This window comes from Cydia fagiglandana, chromosome 17 (assembly GCF_963556715.1).
Source record: "Cydia fagiglandana chromosome 17, ilCydFagi1.1, whole genome shotgun sequence".
Lineage (NCBI taxonomy): Eukaryota > Metazoa > Arthropoda > Insecta > Lepidoptera > Tortricidae > Cydia > Cydia fagiglandana.
Window position 1 is genome coordinate 10,566,938 of NC_085948.1, and position 17,213 is coordinate 10,584,150.

The following is a 17,213-nucleotide window of genomic DNA, read 5'->3' on the forward strand; positions in this document are numbered from 1 at the left end:
GAAGGATGCTTGGGCACCTGATACGACACGACGAATTTATCAAAAATATCATAGAAGGGAAAGTTGAAGCAAACAGGAAGAGGGGAAGACCAAGGAGAGCGTACATGGATCAAATAAAGGAAAAGATCAAAGTCGTGTCGTATCGGGCTGTCAAAGAGAAGGCGGAGGACCGCCAAACATGGAATTTGCTCCACCGACAAGAGTCATACTCTTAAATATATGATGATGATCGTAAATACCTACCTATGTATTAACAAAAAAAAGTCACTTGTAATTAGTTACTGCCTTTAAAAAGTATAAGTGCCTCAATGTTATTAGACTTTTTGATTCTTTAAAACGTCTTTAGGTCAATAAAGCAAGTGAAAAATTATTAGAGTTAGACCAAGATAAGTCTGCAGCAATTTTGACAGCCCACGCAGTGCAAGTGTTATTTATAAGTCATAATTTCATAGAAGTTTCTTCAAATCGACCTTATTAATAAGAGATTAAAAATATTGAAAATTATCTTAAAATATTTTAATCTAATATTTCATCTCATACGTTCAATAAGGCCCGGGACTAGACCTTTTTACCTGCACTGACAGTGGGCCTTCTTAGCAACAAGTACAAATTCAGAATAATTGGGAATAATAGGGAGCAACTGCTATTTTTGAATGCTGGGCCTTGTTACCCGCCGGGCCTCATATGCCTGCACCTCATCTACCTTATTTATTTGTTTTACAAGGGGAAAAGTTGTTGATTAACCGCTCGTGCTAATATTGATACCCAAACAAGCGAAACATTTTTTTTTATTAAATAGGAGGCAAACGAGCAGACGGATCATCTGGTGGTTAGCGATTACCGCCGCCCATGGACACCCGCAACACCAGAAAGGTTGCAAGCGCGTTGCCGACCTTTAAGATGGGGGTCTTTGAAGGTTTGAAGGTCGTATCGGACAGTTCATTCCACAGTTTGGCTGTTCGAGGCATTCACAAATTCAAACATTCTAAAATTGAACCACGAGCGTAGTTAGTGGTTCGTAAAGTTGAACCTTGAGCGTAGTGAAGGTTTCAAGGGACGAAGGTTAAATAAAATTTTCACCACATCAGCTCGTAAAGGCCCTCTTGATTGTTCGTAACGGATAAGAAAAGTGGCATTTAATTTGATGCAAATTTTGAGTTGTTACCGTAGGTAAATTGGATCAGTTGGTTGGTAATATTGACTTTAAAATGATAAATATTGAATAACGTCAGTTTGAAATTGATTTTATGATAAAGTAAATATTATCGGAGATGATCGCTCTTAAAAAATATATGTCGCTAGTCATTTATAACCTAAAAGCGCCAAATTACGCAAAATTATATTGAAATGACACCTGTGTATTGAATTTGAAGAATACTTTAACAAGGGTAGTTATCTGTATGACAATGCACCTAAAATAATTTTCAAATGTATCTATTATTTCTGTACTTAACACGATAACGAATTCTACGTAAACGAAACCGCGGGCAATCCCTAGTACATATAGAAATAAATAAGGGAAGGTAAGTTTCCATTAGTGTACTGTGTAAAATAACTATTTACCATTGATAATAATTTTATAAACGCTTTGCGTATTTTTAAGGGCACCGCGCTAACCGCTAGCCCGCGACCGTCGATCGCTGCCTCCTGCCACGGCGCACAGCGCGGCGCGCGCAAACGCCGCGCGTTTGAAATGTAACTTAATATAAGCTCGGAATGCATACTTACGTATCAGTATTTAGTGTCGCCGTGATTTTATATTTCTAATCTTTTGTGTGAGAAGTAAGATCTTTATTATGACCGTGTAATATTAACTCTACAAACTTTAATTCAATATTGGCTATACTGCTTAACGAGAAATCAATATCTAGACAAGCACATTGTCTACATTTCTAACTTTTTACATGTATACTAAGTTGATAGATAATATCGTAATTTTGCAATATCAGCTACTCTAATTCTGTATTTTCATAATAATTCCTGTTTTTACGTTCACCAGAAAGCAGCTGTTCCAGATTTCTAAAAACCGAATAGTGTGAATAAATTAAAGTGTTATTGAATATGTTAAAGTTTTTTGTAACTTTAATTTTATATTTACATAGTTATTTAGCAAAAATTAAAAATTTAAATATGGCCGAACGCTCCACCTAAAATTTTCTAACTTTTTACATGAATGTTATTTAACATGCTTACAATAACATATCAAAAAAGAAAAAACTTTAATGTTATCAAAACCCATTTTTGTTCCACCGCTGGTCTATTATACAACAAGAATACCTACCAGTGTACTAGAATATATAGGACTTCAAAACAAGTTTGAGGACAGTGCCTCTTTTCGACATGCGACCGTGCAGTGGTAAAATTGTTATATAATAAACTACCTACTTATCTTATGAATGTATGTGTATGTAGTACGTGTTTATAATAATAATTTCAGCCTATATACGTCCCACTGCTGGGCACAGGCCTCCTCTCATGCGTTAGAGGGCTTGGGCTATAGTCCCCGACCCTTCGCTAGCCCACTGCGGATTGGGAATACAGGTCATATATTTAAGTAAGTAAGTAAATATTCTTTCATTGGCCTTTACGTCTATTGCAGACGCGCGATTTATGGTGTAACATACATTACACCGCCTGGGACGGAATTAAGGAAACGCAGGGATGCCCAGCACCTGCATTACCCTCTCGGCTTCATTGTCTTATGCCACAGGAAAGGCGAGCCAATACGTGTGGAGACAGGTCAGCTGCAGGAATCTGCCGCATATTTCAGGTTGGACCCTACTCGCGCCTTACGGAAACTCCATTCCGGGTTTTATTTTGGAGTATCCTTCTCCTAGATGGATTGCAAAACAATGCTAAGAGGACCATCTCCCCTGTGACAAAATAGCTTCTTACTTCGTTTGTGGACTTAGTCGCCTCGTACGACACCCTATCCTATGTGAAGGTTGGCGCTATTCTAAAGCCGGCCACCACACGGCACAAAAAATATTCTTTATTGCACCAATAATTATACATTTTACATACATGTAAAACTATAAAGAAATTTTAATGGAACAATAGAACACGGTAACAACAGGCCTATTTACCTATATCCGTGAGACGTAAGTGCTAAACGTGAGTCTAGTATAATATTTGTGATTGCAAATTAATTGCTTAATTTTCGCACTTAGATGTTGAACTTGACGTTGTGTTAGACGTAACTTTACAAAAATGTTTTTTTACATTATATGTTTCAATACTGCGCTATAATTACGCTACGTCTTACGTAGGGGAACAACGCGCGAACGCGGCGCGGCGAAAGCGGCCGCCGCCGCGCCGCGCCGCGCCGCGCCGCCTGACATTCGCGTGCAAATCGCGCCGCACCGCGTTCGCAACGAGATCGCTTACGTAGGACACTTCTATGGGCATCAAAGGATTGATTTCGCCGCGCCGCGCCGCGCCGCGTTCGCGCGTTGTTCGCCTACGTAAGACGTAGCGTTAGCACACTATATAGGTACTTACTAAGTAACGTGGTATGACCATATGATGCGAAGTAAGTATATTTTCCATTTCTGGGGTTTTTCTATTTTTTCTGAAATCTTTATAATTATGATGTCATGCTAACATGGTCATGGTACTATTTAACATAGTGTGACAATATAATGCGAAGTAGGTATATTTTTGATATCTGGATTTTTCAGAATTATTTATAACGATGATATCATGTTAACATGGCCATTGACTACGATTAACAACCGTATAAAAGCATTTCACGGCGGTTATAATCTGGTTCTACTACGACGTATCCTAATTTGTGGTTTACCACTCAATGATATTGTATTCTTGAGACTCTATGAGTAAACTACTTATAGTTCGTTTTTTATAGCATTAGAAATAAGGTAAACAATCTTGATTCGTCTTTTAATTGAAATACACATTTTAAAAATAAGTTACGGTAAATATGTAACAATTATGAATATAATACGATCATTTATAATCTTCTGCTTTCATAAGTAATATTTATTAATTTTTAAAAAGCGTTTTTTAATTAAAAGACATGTCAAGGTCGCTTACCTTCTTTCAAGTTCTTTCTATTGCTAAAAAACGAACTATAGCTCAGTTTAAAAGATTTACGCTATACACGTGTAAATAATTTTTTATGACTTTCCGATAAGTATTTCGTCATGGAGATATGTTGATCCATTTCTTTTCCTACAGGATGATGATCAAATATGATATGATCATTCTAGCCGATTTCGACTACGGCGACCACTTTTCCTACAATTAGTATAAGAAAATAAAGAAAACGTAAAGGATGCACCGCCGCATTTATCTAAATAACTACTGTGATGGCAGTACTTACAAGGTGCAACGAATAATCCATATCCCAGCCATGGTCTTAGGAAGCGGTACACTACGTCCTTGTCTAAGCAGTTGTCCAAAACTACTTGGACGTCCTCGGGATTCGCAAGAGCTGGAACAAAAATAAGTTACCAATAATGACAAATATATAATTAATTTCCTAGAAAAAAAAATAACATTACGAATTTTTAAACAAGAACACAAGAGTTAAGTTTAAAAAAAATCTTACCTACATACAATTTGGGTCCCAACCAAATTTTTACTGTACCCTTATGCTTGAAAGCCAAGTCAGCGATGTTTTGCAAGTTTCGTAAAATTTCTGTAACAAATGAAATGAATTACTAATAATTATAAATTTATGATTTAAAATTAGATACTAACATTACAATACATTAAATTTGTCGTTATGATTAATTTGTACATGTTATAAGTACGTACTTAACATAATTAAACCAAACGCAAGGAAATAAACCGTCATAAATAAATAAATACAGGACAATCTTAAAAATATCGACCTTGAGTTCCATTGTATTTAGGTATTTATCTAGGGGCCAATAATTGCCTGAAAATAACAATTTTCACACATTCATTCATTGTAACAAGCTCAATAAGGCTTATATTGTGTTGAGTAATATTTATATATTTTATTTTATTTTTCATACAAAACAATTACACTTTAGGTACATGCTACATAAGTACCTTGTAATTATAGAACGAACAATGTAATTATTTATTTAATCAATACGGGTTGATAAGGAATAATGATGATATTCCAAGTAGGTCAAACTAATCTGTTTTAGGTTTTAGGTATGTACTTAAGTAATTAGGGGCCAAATTAAATATAAACCGGCCAAATGCGAGTTGGCCTTCTGCGCTAAGCCCGCTGATTTTTATTATTTGTTGTCTTGCTGTATATTTTTCCTTATTAGAGCGATCCCTCCTTAATTTTTTACTTATTTTATTTTATTGTTGTGGCTGCTGTCTACCGAAATATCTGGATTATAGTATGGAAAATTTCCTTAATTGTTATAGTAGATTGTTGACCATGGGTTATATAAGTGACCCATTTCAACCGAGATACACAATTTACTTTTTTTCGCTGAACATACATGGGCTCAAAGCTGTAGGCCTTGAGTTTATCTATCAGACTTTGTTTGATCCATACTAAACGCGTCCGCCTGTACCTATATGTATATTACAAGTAAAAGTTATATAAGTATACCGGCTATGACTTAATCTATCTATATATATAAATGCAAGTGTCCTGACTGACTGACTGACTGACTGACTGACTGATTCATCAACGCAGAGCCGAAACTACAAAAGCCAGAAAGTTGAAATTTGCACACCAGATTGCATTTATAAAGTGTACAAGAGATAAGAAGTGATTTTGAGAAATTCAACCCCTAAGGGGGTTAAAAAGGGGATGAAAGTTTGTATGGGGTTAAAGTTTTCCTTTAAGCTAGGAATTTGAAACTTCGTAAAAAGATATATTATTAAAATACAAGAAAATTAATTTCAGTGTTTTTGAAAATTCATCCCCTAAGGTGGTGAAAAAGGGGTTGAAAGTTTGTATGGATATCAAAAAAAATTTTAAGTGGTGGACTTGAATCATTGTATTTAGGGATATTATTAGAAGACAGGAAAAGTAATTTCAGCGTTTTGTAAAATTCATCCCCTGACAGGGTTAAAAAGGGGTTGAAAATTTAAATCCATTACAAATGCTTTGAAACTTCGTAGAAAGGCATAATAGCCGATTACAAAAAAAGTGATTGCAACGTTTTTGGAAATTCAACCCCTAAGGGGGTTAAAAAGGGGATGAAAGTTCGTCTTCGGCTGCAAATTTTATTTTAAGCTAGGAACTTGAAACTTTGTAAAAAAGTATCAAATTCAAATACAAGAAAACTAGTTTCAGCGTTTTATAAAATTCATCCCCCATGGTGGTGTAAAAGGGGTTGAAAGTTTGTATGGATATCAAAAAATTTATCGAGCGCGGGACTTGAATCTTTGTATTTGGGGATATTATTAGAAGACAATAAAAGTAATTTCAGCGTTTTGTAAAATTCATCCCCTAACAGGGTTAAAAAGGGATGAAAGTTTGTATGGGGTTTAAGTTTTCTTTTGAACTACGAATTTAAAACTTCGTTAAAAGATATATTATTAAAATACAAGAAAATTAATTTCAGCGTTTTTGAAAATTCAACCCCTAAGGTGGTGAAAAAGGGGTTGAAAGTTTGTATGGATATCAAACATTTTTTCGAGTGGTGGACTTGAATCTTTGTATTTAGGGATATTATTAGAAGACAGGAAAAGTAATTTCAGCGTTTTGTAAAATTCATCCCCTAACAGGGTTAAAAAGGGGTTGAAAGTTTGAATCCATTACAAATGGTTTTGAAACTTTTTAGAAATGCATAATAGCCGATTACAAAAAAAGTGATTGCAACGTTTTTGGAATTTCAACCCCTAAGGGGGTTAATAAGGGGATGGAAGTTCGTCTTCAGGTGCAAATTTTATTTGAAGCTAGGAACTTGAAACTTTGTAAAAAGATACTATATTAAAATTCAAGAAAACTAATTTCAGCGTTTTTGAAAATTCATCCCTATGGTGGTGAAAACGGAATTGAAAGTTTGTATGGATATCATGCATTTTTTCGAGCGCGGGATTTGAATCTTTGTATTTGGGGATACTATTAGAAGACAATAAAAGTGATTTCAGTGATTTGTAAAATTCATCCTCTAACAGGGTTAAAATGGGGTTCAAAGTTTGAATCCATTACAAATGCTTTGAAACTTCTTAGAAAGACATAATAGCCGATTACAAAAAAAAGTAATTGCAACGTTTTTGAAAATTCAATCCCTAAGGGGGCTAAAAAGGGGATGAAAATTCGTCTTGGGGTGTAAATTTAATTTTAAGCTAGGAACTTTAACTTTTTGGAAAAAAGGTAATAAATTAAAAAACATGAAAACTTATTCAAGCATTTTTGAAAATCATCCCCCAAGGTGGTGAGAAAGGGGTTGAAAGTTTGTATGGAGATCAGATATTTTGTGAGTGCGGAATGCGGAACTTGAATCTTTGTATAAGGGCATAGGTACCTATTATGAGAATACAAGAAAAGTAATTTCAGCAACCAACATCAAAATCCACTTGACTTAACATTGCTTGGATATGAAAATTATAGGTACTAAAGATTTAAAATGTTGAAGATAAGATTCCACGCGGACGAAGTCGCGGGCAACAGCTAGTGTTTATTTAAATCTAAAGATACCTCTCAGTAAATAGATACCTGAAGGATACCAATTTTATTAGTGCGTAAAAATCTTGTCAAGTTTGATGACCTTACGACAACCTTACCGAAGACCGGATATTAAACAAATCAAAAAATATATGCAACATTTTATTAAGTAGTTACACACACATGCAAATTCGAAATACCTAGTATTTTTGTGTTTTTTTGGTTCGGGGGTCGAGACAATAACAAATGACGAAAAACGAATAAGTAATTTGATTAAGGTAAGTAGTTTTTATTTATATCATCATCATCATCATCATCAGCATCAGCTTTATAATATAAACTTAATACTTAAGTACCTATAAACGAGGGGCCTAGGCTTAGGAGGTAGGTTTTAAGGATTTTTATTTTTTGTTAGGTTTAGTTTTAGTTATTTTATTTTATAAGGTAAGTAGTTGTCAGCCAATAGATAATTTATGTCTTTTATCCACCAGGGTCATATTTATACCATGGCCTGGAGAGGCGGCCTGGAAGTTAGTTTTGGGCGGCTATGTCGATGGCGCGGCGTGGGTTTTATCAATAGGCGCAGGGCGCCAAATATTTAGTGATTTCTCGCACTGTCTATATAAAAGTTTAGGTTTGTAGTAGTATTTATATACCTACTAAATAGTATTACTAGTAGGTACCTAACCATTACCTACTATTATTATAAATTTTAAAACAACTCTTTATAGCTTTTGACATGCAATCCAAGAAAGCAATTTATATGAAATTTTGCTGGCATCTTGAATCAGTACCTAAGCCTTGGGAGGATGAGGGACCTTTATTCACAGTTTCCTGGATGGATTAGATTCCAAATGGGCTCAGCAATAGGTTGGACCAAGTTGCAACCGAGTCATGAAACTCATGAATAATTTAACTTTTGAATACTTTCGTACACAATTTGGTGGCGGCGTAATATTTATTATATTATCTTGGCAAAAATACTTTGTACCTCCTTAATTAACACGGCACTAAGTAATTACAGATCATGTAAAGTTCCTGATTATCGCATGTATAGGACCTATACAATAATTTTATATACTTATTTTGTTCATTGTAGAAATCTGTCATTCATCCCAACCCAAGCAAAATTCAACATCCTTTGTAGGCAATAATAATAATGGAGGCATTGACATGTTAGAATTAATTATTTATATTAATATCAGAATCTAAATACTAAATACCTACTTATCTCGAATATTTTAGTCAAATTCTAGTGCCTACCTACGTAATACCGGTTATTTTCGCTAAAACTGTCTACGCTACCTATTTATTTATTTATGAATTTTATGATCTATTTTGGGGACTTCCCAAGAGGCGATTATAAATATTAAGTAAGTATAATATAAAACGTATACGGTCTTATGGTTTTGAATCGCCTGATAAAGATATACTCGTAGATATAACATAACTAGTTACGCATTCGTCTTTTTCTATCATGCTGTATCGAAACTTAAGTACACAAATGCTTATAGTGTTTTGTCACGCAATTAACGCGTTCTTTGTACCATTAGCCGTCAAAGTCTTCGAGCAACACCGGGAAGGGACTCAGCATTTGCACTATTTCCCATCTGCCGAAGGACATGCCCAACTGGGCATGCATACAACTAGCGCGGTGCGTGTTGTGTTGTGAGTCATCCGTACACAAAAAACCGGGCAAGTGCGAGTCGCACTCGCGCACGAAGGGTTCCGTACCATAATGCAAAAAAAAACAAAAAAAAAGCAAAAAAAAAACGGTCACCCATCCAAGTACTGACCACTCCCGACGTTGCTTAACTTTGGTCAAAAATCACGTTTGTTGTATGGGAGCCCCATTTAAATCTGTATTTTATTCTGTTTTTAGTATTTGTTGTTATAGCGGCAACAGAAATACATCATCTGTGAAAATTTCAACTGTCTAGCTATCACGGTTCGTGAGATACAGCCTGGTGACAGACGGACGGACGGACGGACGGACGGACAGCGAAGTCTTAGTAATGGGTCCCGTTTTACCCTTTGGGTACGGAACCCTAACAAGATTTGTCTTTGACGTGTGTCATCTTTTTAACCGACTTCCATTTCATAGAAGGAGGAGGTTCTGTATTCGGTTGTGGCTATTTTTTTTATTTTATTTTTTTTTCTATGTACGTTCACCGATTACTCCGACATCCGTAGTCCGATTTGAGTAATTCTTTTTTTGTTTGAAAGGAGCTACCTCCGAGTTGGTCCCATTTTAATTTGGTTCTGTTCTGATGATGGGATCCATGAGGAATTGAGGGAACTCCTCAATTTTTAAAGGCACATGCATGGTGATTTGGGTGTTTTCTTAAGCTACTCGAGCATTTTCTCCCGAAAACCACCACTTTGATGAAGTAGACCTGATGATGATGATTGTTTTGATGATAATGATGATGATTTTTTAAATGTAATATGTTCAGCGATTACTCCGGCACCTGTGATCCGATTTGAGTAATTCTTTTTTTGTTTGGAAGGAGTTCCCTCCAAGGTGTCTCCGTATTATTTTTGGTTCTGGTCTGATGATGGAATCCATGAGGAATTGAGGGAACTCCTCAGTTTTTAAAGGCACATGCATGGTGATTTGGGTGTTTTCTTAAGCTACTCGAGCATTTTCTCCCGAAAACCACCACTTTGATGAAGTAGACCTGATGATGATGATTGTTTTGATGATAATGATGATGATTTTTTAAATGTAATATGTTCAGCGATTACTCCGGCACCTGTGATCCGATTTGAGTAATTCTTTTTTTGTTTGGAAGGAGTTCCCTCCAAGGTGTCTCCGTATTATTTTTGGTTCTGGTCTGATGATGGAATCCATGAGGAATTGAGGGAACTCCTCAGTTTTTAAAGGCACGTGTAAAGTGATTTCGGTGTTTTCTAAAGTAACTCGAGCATTTGCTGCCGAAAACCGCCAATTTGATGTAGTACAAGTGTAGCCCTACCACGAGTTTGACATTGACATATTCGCTAAGTTAGCGACGCTAACGTCTTTGTAACTTACTTTTTATGCATCTCGCTCGCACTAATATGCCAGTACGAGCGAGATGCAAAGAAAGTAAGTTACACACACGCTAGCGAATAAATCAATGTCAAACTCTTGGTAAGCTGGTAAGGCTACTGATCGGGGGTTAGGGTTAGGAGTTAAGGGGTCGGGGATTAAGGGGTCGGGGAATGGCGGTTGAAGGGCTGCTGGTTCAGGGTCGAGGGGTTCATGGATCAGGGGTTGATGCGCTGTGAGGTAGAGTGATCGGGGGGTTGAGGGATTGGGTTAGTGACGGGGCGGAGGATGGATTTAGTGTAGTGACAGGAATTATAATTTCCCAGACGGACTCGAGAAAATTCCTGATTACATATTTATTAAAGTAGGTACCCGCATTTAATTTTAATCATGATGTTGTTTTTAATTCATGCTTCCTGCTCTTAACAATGCATTAAAACTAAAAATTGAAAAATAAAAACTTTTTACAAAAAAAAAGAAAACCGACTTCAAAAAGGATGAAATAAAATATTATCCTTTTTAAGTCTATGCGTTACCAACTGATATGTTTGAAGTCGGTGCCAAGCCAAGTAGTAACAATATCCGTCAAAAATAATCAGCTTTATGACTATAAATCCCATTAGAACTGTACTAATAACTATTGTAAATGTGTAAGTAATTCTGTCTGCCTCTTTGTCGCCTTTTCATGGCTAAACAACTGAACCTCTTTAGGTGAAATTTGGCAAGAACGTAAATTCCTTGAATTGTTTTATATTTTGAAATGTAGTCCTCTGAATAAGGAACGGGAAATAACTCAGTCCCAATCCCACGCTTGCGTGCCGACAAACATGGTACGGACTGTGCCAAGAAGGTTTGATCGTGTGTTCTGAGGTGTGTTCTTAGTACAGTCGACGTCAAAGATATGTTTACACTTTTGCACCTTACTCCTTTGTAATAAGACGAAAAGTGTACCTAAACATATTTTTAACGTCGACTGTACCTACAGAAAGTACGTTCATTGTCGTCGTGTAAGGCAATCCAACGTCGTGTAACGTACATCCTTATCGAATCGCACCAAAATCATGGTATGCTTCAAAAGTTGGCTTGGCACCGACTTCAAACATATCAGTTGGTAACGCATAGACTTAAAAAGGATAATATTTTATTTCATCCTTTTTGAAGTCGGTTTTCTTTTTTTTTGTAAAAAGTTTTTATATATATTCGTGTCATCATTACATATTGGATTTTGTCAGTGAGAAATGCATTCTCCGTGCAATCTCTTGGTGGCCAAATATCTACTTACTAAGGCAATTATCTACACCACTTTAGGTTCGATATTTTAACAGCTAGGTATATATAGGTTTTATCTAGCTCGTAGATGAAAGGGCATTCTCTATCCTGAGTGTAACTGTATAGGTATGTATACATATTGTAACTGAAGTTGAATTCTCGTACGAACTAATGTAACGTGATCTCGAGATTAAGCTAAGTATAAATGGTTTCTCAATAAAAAGGTGTTAAATGAATTCTCATACATACCTTTAGTACACTTTTTGGCGGCGTTAATTTACAATATCGAACTGGTATGAATGATGTGTGTTGTTGGTTGTGTAGTAGTACGTAGGTAGTTTATAGTTGTGTTTGTATGTAGGTAATCATCGTACGTGCATCACACATCGCCACACTATTGCTAGTAGGCAAGTTGATCAGCAATATGTTAATCTAAAATTTAAGACATACCTAGCAATAAAAAAATCCTTGAGTCGAACTGAACTGTTTTTGTCTAGCCTATAAATACCAAGATAATAACAGATTTCAAGATTTTTGAATATTTTAACGTACAATATTTTAGGTCCTTTGTCGACTTCCAGAATGACGCATATTCTTCGATTAACAGAACTATTTGGACTGGAAATATTATGCCTAGACTTTTAAGGTCCGTTCTGTCCGACGTTAACTAGGATTACCTACTCCGCCTTAAGGATATAATTTTCTAAATATTGAATCAAATTTTAACTGGCCAAAAACGGTGCGAAGGTAGCCAAAACCGGAAAGCCAAAAATAGATTACAAGTACCTATGTACCTAATGTATAGCAGCCCGTAATGCAAGTATTACTTATATATTTACTTTAGTTGCCTTAAAGATGTATGGTATTTTATATTATTTGATATACTAAAGAATAACAGTTCGAATTTTGAAAAAATATACCTAAAAATTTTAAGTAAGGTGTATTCGGGTAATACCGAATGTCGGATAATTCCGAAATTCAGATGAAAATCACCCTTAATTCCATCATAATAAAAGTCTGTTTTCGGAATTATCCGACAGTTTTCGACATTCGGAATTACCCGAGTAAACCTTATTAGGTTGGTATTTCCAAAAATCAGGTGGTCGATTTTTGAAATTCGACCGCTCGATTTCGTGTATTTCATTAAATAATATCTCCACTACCTACTAGGCATTTAAATTCTACTAATAAAATTGAAAACGAGTGGTCAATACCACTAGATTCCCAATTTTTATCGCTCGAATTTCAAAAATAGCTTTTCGCCGTTTTCCACCGATTTTCGACTGACAAAATCGAACGATCGAAATTCAAAAATCGGCCCCCAGCGTGCGCCATAAATTAGGTTTTGACCTTTTTTAAAGTCATTATTTTGTATTTGTTTTTTTTTATTAGCACACATCGTCCCTTAACCAGTTTCCGAATTCCAGATTTACAAAAAAAAAAAACATAAACAACCTCTTGCAGAAGTAATTTTCCTCTGAGACTCGAATTATAAATTACCAGAATGTTCCTAAGGCAATATGTAAGTGTTTTCGTGATCAGTGATTTTAATTAGGTATTTTAATATCTTTATTTTACATTTTAAAAGGTATAACCTAACCTATGTTTGATATGTTCCAGGATAATTTTGATGAATGAATTTAATGATAATCTACAATTTTCCTGATATTCACGAATATTAAATGTGAATAATATATTCCCTATTGTTCTAAGATGTAAACACGATAGAAACAATTTCCTTGATATAATTATCTATTTTAAAATGCTGATTCTATACTAATGTACTAAGTGTGACATTTGGCTAAGCTTGGTAGTCATTATTTATACTTAAAGAGCGAACATATGTGCGGCGAACTCAAGGTTTTCCTACCCTTCATTAACTGCAGCTAATATCCTATACTATATAGCAAGACCGGGCGCAGGTAGAATCCTGATTCTGAATCCGAGATACCGCAATAGATTTCAATTTTTCAATAGATTTCGTGCCGGCGCGTGCCACTAATACCAGCCATGGGCATGGTGTGGATGGCAAGCTTTTGCAAGGCAAAGAGGCGATTCCAGCCAGTGTAGAAGTCCGCAGCTCAACACTGCTGGCCATTGTGAGTGGTGTTCTTTCCCAGTAGTGTATAGAGCCTGACAGTATATAACCATAGTCTAATAAAACATGGTTTTCTCTTCCCAGAGTGACACAAGCCTACGTCACAATAACATGGCCGCTATATATAGCGCTGTCGCATGATGACGTAGACTTGTGTCAGTCACGTGACCACGAAAAGACGGGAAGAGAGTACCAGGCGAAGTATATTATTATACCATGTATATAACGGAAGTACTAAAGTATTATTTGAATACAACTTACTTTCAGTGTCTCCAATGAAGAGCATCGCGTTCCCCAGCAGCGGCAGGCCAGGCAGCGAGGGCAGCGAAGCTGTTGCTTTCTCGTATCGTCGAGTGTGGAAAATCCATAAAACCCACGAGGCACATGCCGATAGAAATAGCAGCAGTAGAATAATCATATTTAAACCTGCAAGAAAAAAATCGTGAAGTTTATTGGTCATTAATTCCCAAGTTGTTAGGACTATGGACAGAAAAGTCCGTCGTAAAAATAAAAAGTATGGACCGTCGGAGATTTATTACGATTATACAATGATCACAATTTTTATTCTGTCATATATCTTAACTATCATAAGAAAACGAAAAAAGAGAAGAGATATTACATATGTTAAGGAAAACACTTGACTTCGACTCTTCAAGGGCACATCATTATTTACTTAGGTGTCGTTTATTAAATACCTAACACTCTATTACTATTAGCTCAATAGTGGGACCGGATTTTTGCACTAAAAGTTTTGATAATTCTAAAGTTGAAAAAGTGATACTTATCTGATATAGGACATATTTTTAAGCATATATGCTATATATGATGAAAAGTTAGAACGAGCGTTAGATATAAATTAGGTATTTATATATTTTTAGTAATGATTTTTTAATATTGAATTAAAGTGCAATGTTTAAGTTCCATTGTTTATAATATGTATGACGCTTTATAATGTAAAATTATTAGAAATATTTTTAACGTGCTTCTTTGTCAAACTACAATTAGCTTATTATTTTGTCGATATTGAATTAAAGTTTAATAAATCCACAACAACATATCTAAATTTATAAGTTAATAGGCAAGCTAAAAAGCTAGAAGAATAAGATATATGCTTTAGAATTAATATACGTTTTTTGTCCTATAAGATCTAATATTGAATTAGAGTCTGTAAAAATAAGTCTATTACTATAAAATAATATACGCAGCCATATTATGGAAAGTAAGAAATTTCTGTGTGTAGCTTGCATTGTAATAGTAAAATCTAGTTAAAAAGGCGCGAAATTCATACATACGCCGCGCTGGTCCGTCAGTCGCCGGCGCGGCGCTCGAGAGCCTATCATAGCCTACCTATACTTCGCCCCTCGCCCCACCTCCCGCTCAGTAACACTGTCTGTCTTTTCTTATCATTCATTTGTTTGTTTACCGTGCACATACATATATAAATTAGATGCGGACATTACGTGAAATTAAAATATCTTATTAAGTAAAAATACCTACAGCTGGTCAATCAGATCTTGTCAGTAGAAAGAGGCGGCAAATTTGAAAAATGTAGGCGCGAAGGGATATCGTTCCATAGAAAATTTGAATTTCGCGCCTTTTTGTAGTGACAAGATTTGCTTGACCAGCTATATTTCATCATCTTGACTAATATTGTAATAAAAATGTACAAGATATTCACAACTATTTTTTACTATACATAGTTTGTCAAAGGACTGTCTCATTTCAAACATAGACAGGGAGAATCATCATACTATCTTTGACTTACACTAGTACTAGCACCCAAAAGAAAAGGATGAATATAGTTTTTTGTTTTTATTTACTGACAAATTGGTTTGACCAACTATACCTATTTCTGGTTCCTATTGTCATGTCCTGTCCTATTCAACGTCAATATCATAATATGTATATTATAAACCAACTGATCAATATTACACGGTATACATCCTGAATATACAATAAGGTAAGTGGCCTCACTTACCTTATTGTATATTCCGTGTGGGCCGTATATGCCTATATACAGCCCACCTTAAATTAAAATGGTTTTTTTTTAATAAACAGGATATGAAGTATGAAAAACTCACTCAAATAGGTTTCTCATTTATTTAAGTTTCTTCATTATACCAAAATAGTTATAAAAATATTACGATACTCTTGGAAAATATACCTTTTATAAAAGTCCTATTATGGGCCTTATTGAACACTACCAGTGTATTACTTAATCCCGCAAAAAATAATCATTTTGACAGTAGGTAATAACAGATTTTATTGTTTTTAACTTAAGACTTATACATATACAAATAACAATATTTGATACTTCATAACAGGAGGATTTATTTATAATAAGTGAAAATAATTATTTTGGGTCTTAATAACTAAAGATATAAAAATTGTCTAGTTTACGCGAAAATAGTAGGTAACTAAACATAAATCTTTATTAGTTACAGTAGTCTCATCTTTTAACATCTGGGGGCACGGCAGTGCCCCCGCCAAGACGAGAAAAGCGCAAGGGCACTATCTACCTTTTCTCGAAGCGCTTCGTCGTTTTTTGGAACCCTCATAACTTGGGGTTGGATTATACCAGATAAACAAAGTTCTCGGACTTATTAAGCATATCAATTGCATAGCTCTTATACTTTAGATTTTATTCATATCTAAAAACTTCGATTTCGTCACTGACTCACTCACTTGATGATCATCAATACCGGGTACTTCCTGAAGTCCTCTAAGAAGCTGAAATTTGGTATGTAAGATAGTTTTAGTACACAAACAACAAATAAATTCAAAAAAAAATTATCCCTAAGGGGATGAAGATGGGGTTTAATTTTGTATGGGAAATCAATAATCGCTGAACCGATTTAGTTGAAATTTGGTATGTAGATAGGTATTGTCATGGGGAAGGATATAGAATAGATTTCAACCTCAAAGTTTACCCTTACGGGGTGAAGGCAGATTTCAACCCCAAAGTTTACCCTTACGGGGTGAAGGGTTATATGGGGAATCAGTAAGAAGTACATTGTGTAACAGATGCCCCCAGATACTTATTTCAGGATTTTTAATAGTAAATCACCCCCAACCCTTTAAATTAGGGGATGGAAGATTGTCATAAACAACTTACAAAAAGAAGTGAAATCCCATCAAAAACATTTTGATGTACAATGTTGCCCAAACGAAACCATAAGGCTCGCACTGTCAAAAAGTTATCAGATCTCTTGCCAAGCTTCTAACTCTACAAGCCCTCT

General features: G+C 35.3%; 1 protein-coding gene across 1 annotated transcript in view; it reads right to left on the reverse strand.

Annotated features, from left to right (window-relative positions):
- LOC134672473 (cytochrome P450 4c3-like) overlaps positions 1-14,400 on the reverse strand; it is a 32,420-nt gene extending 18,020 nt beyond the window's left edge. The window contains exons 1-3 of the mRNA XM_063530409.1: positions 14,236-14,400; positions 4,571-4,660; positions 4,343-4,453 (exon numbers count right to left, since the gene is read on the reverse strand). Of these exons, the coding sequence (XP_063386479.1) occupies positions 4,343-4,453; positions 4,571-4,660; positions 14,236-14,392 (358 nt within the window). The 5' untranslated portion in view covers positions 14,393-14,400. The remainder of the gene's footprint in view (positions 1-4,342; positions 4,454-4,570; positions 4,661-14,235) is intronic.
- Between the last annotated feature and the right edge of the window lie 2,813 nt (positions 14,401-17,213).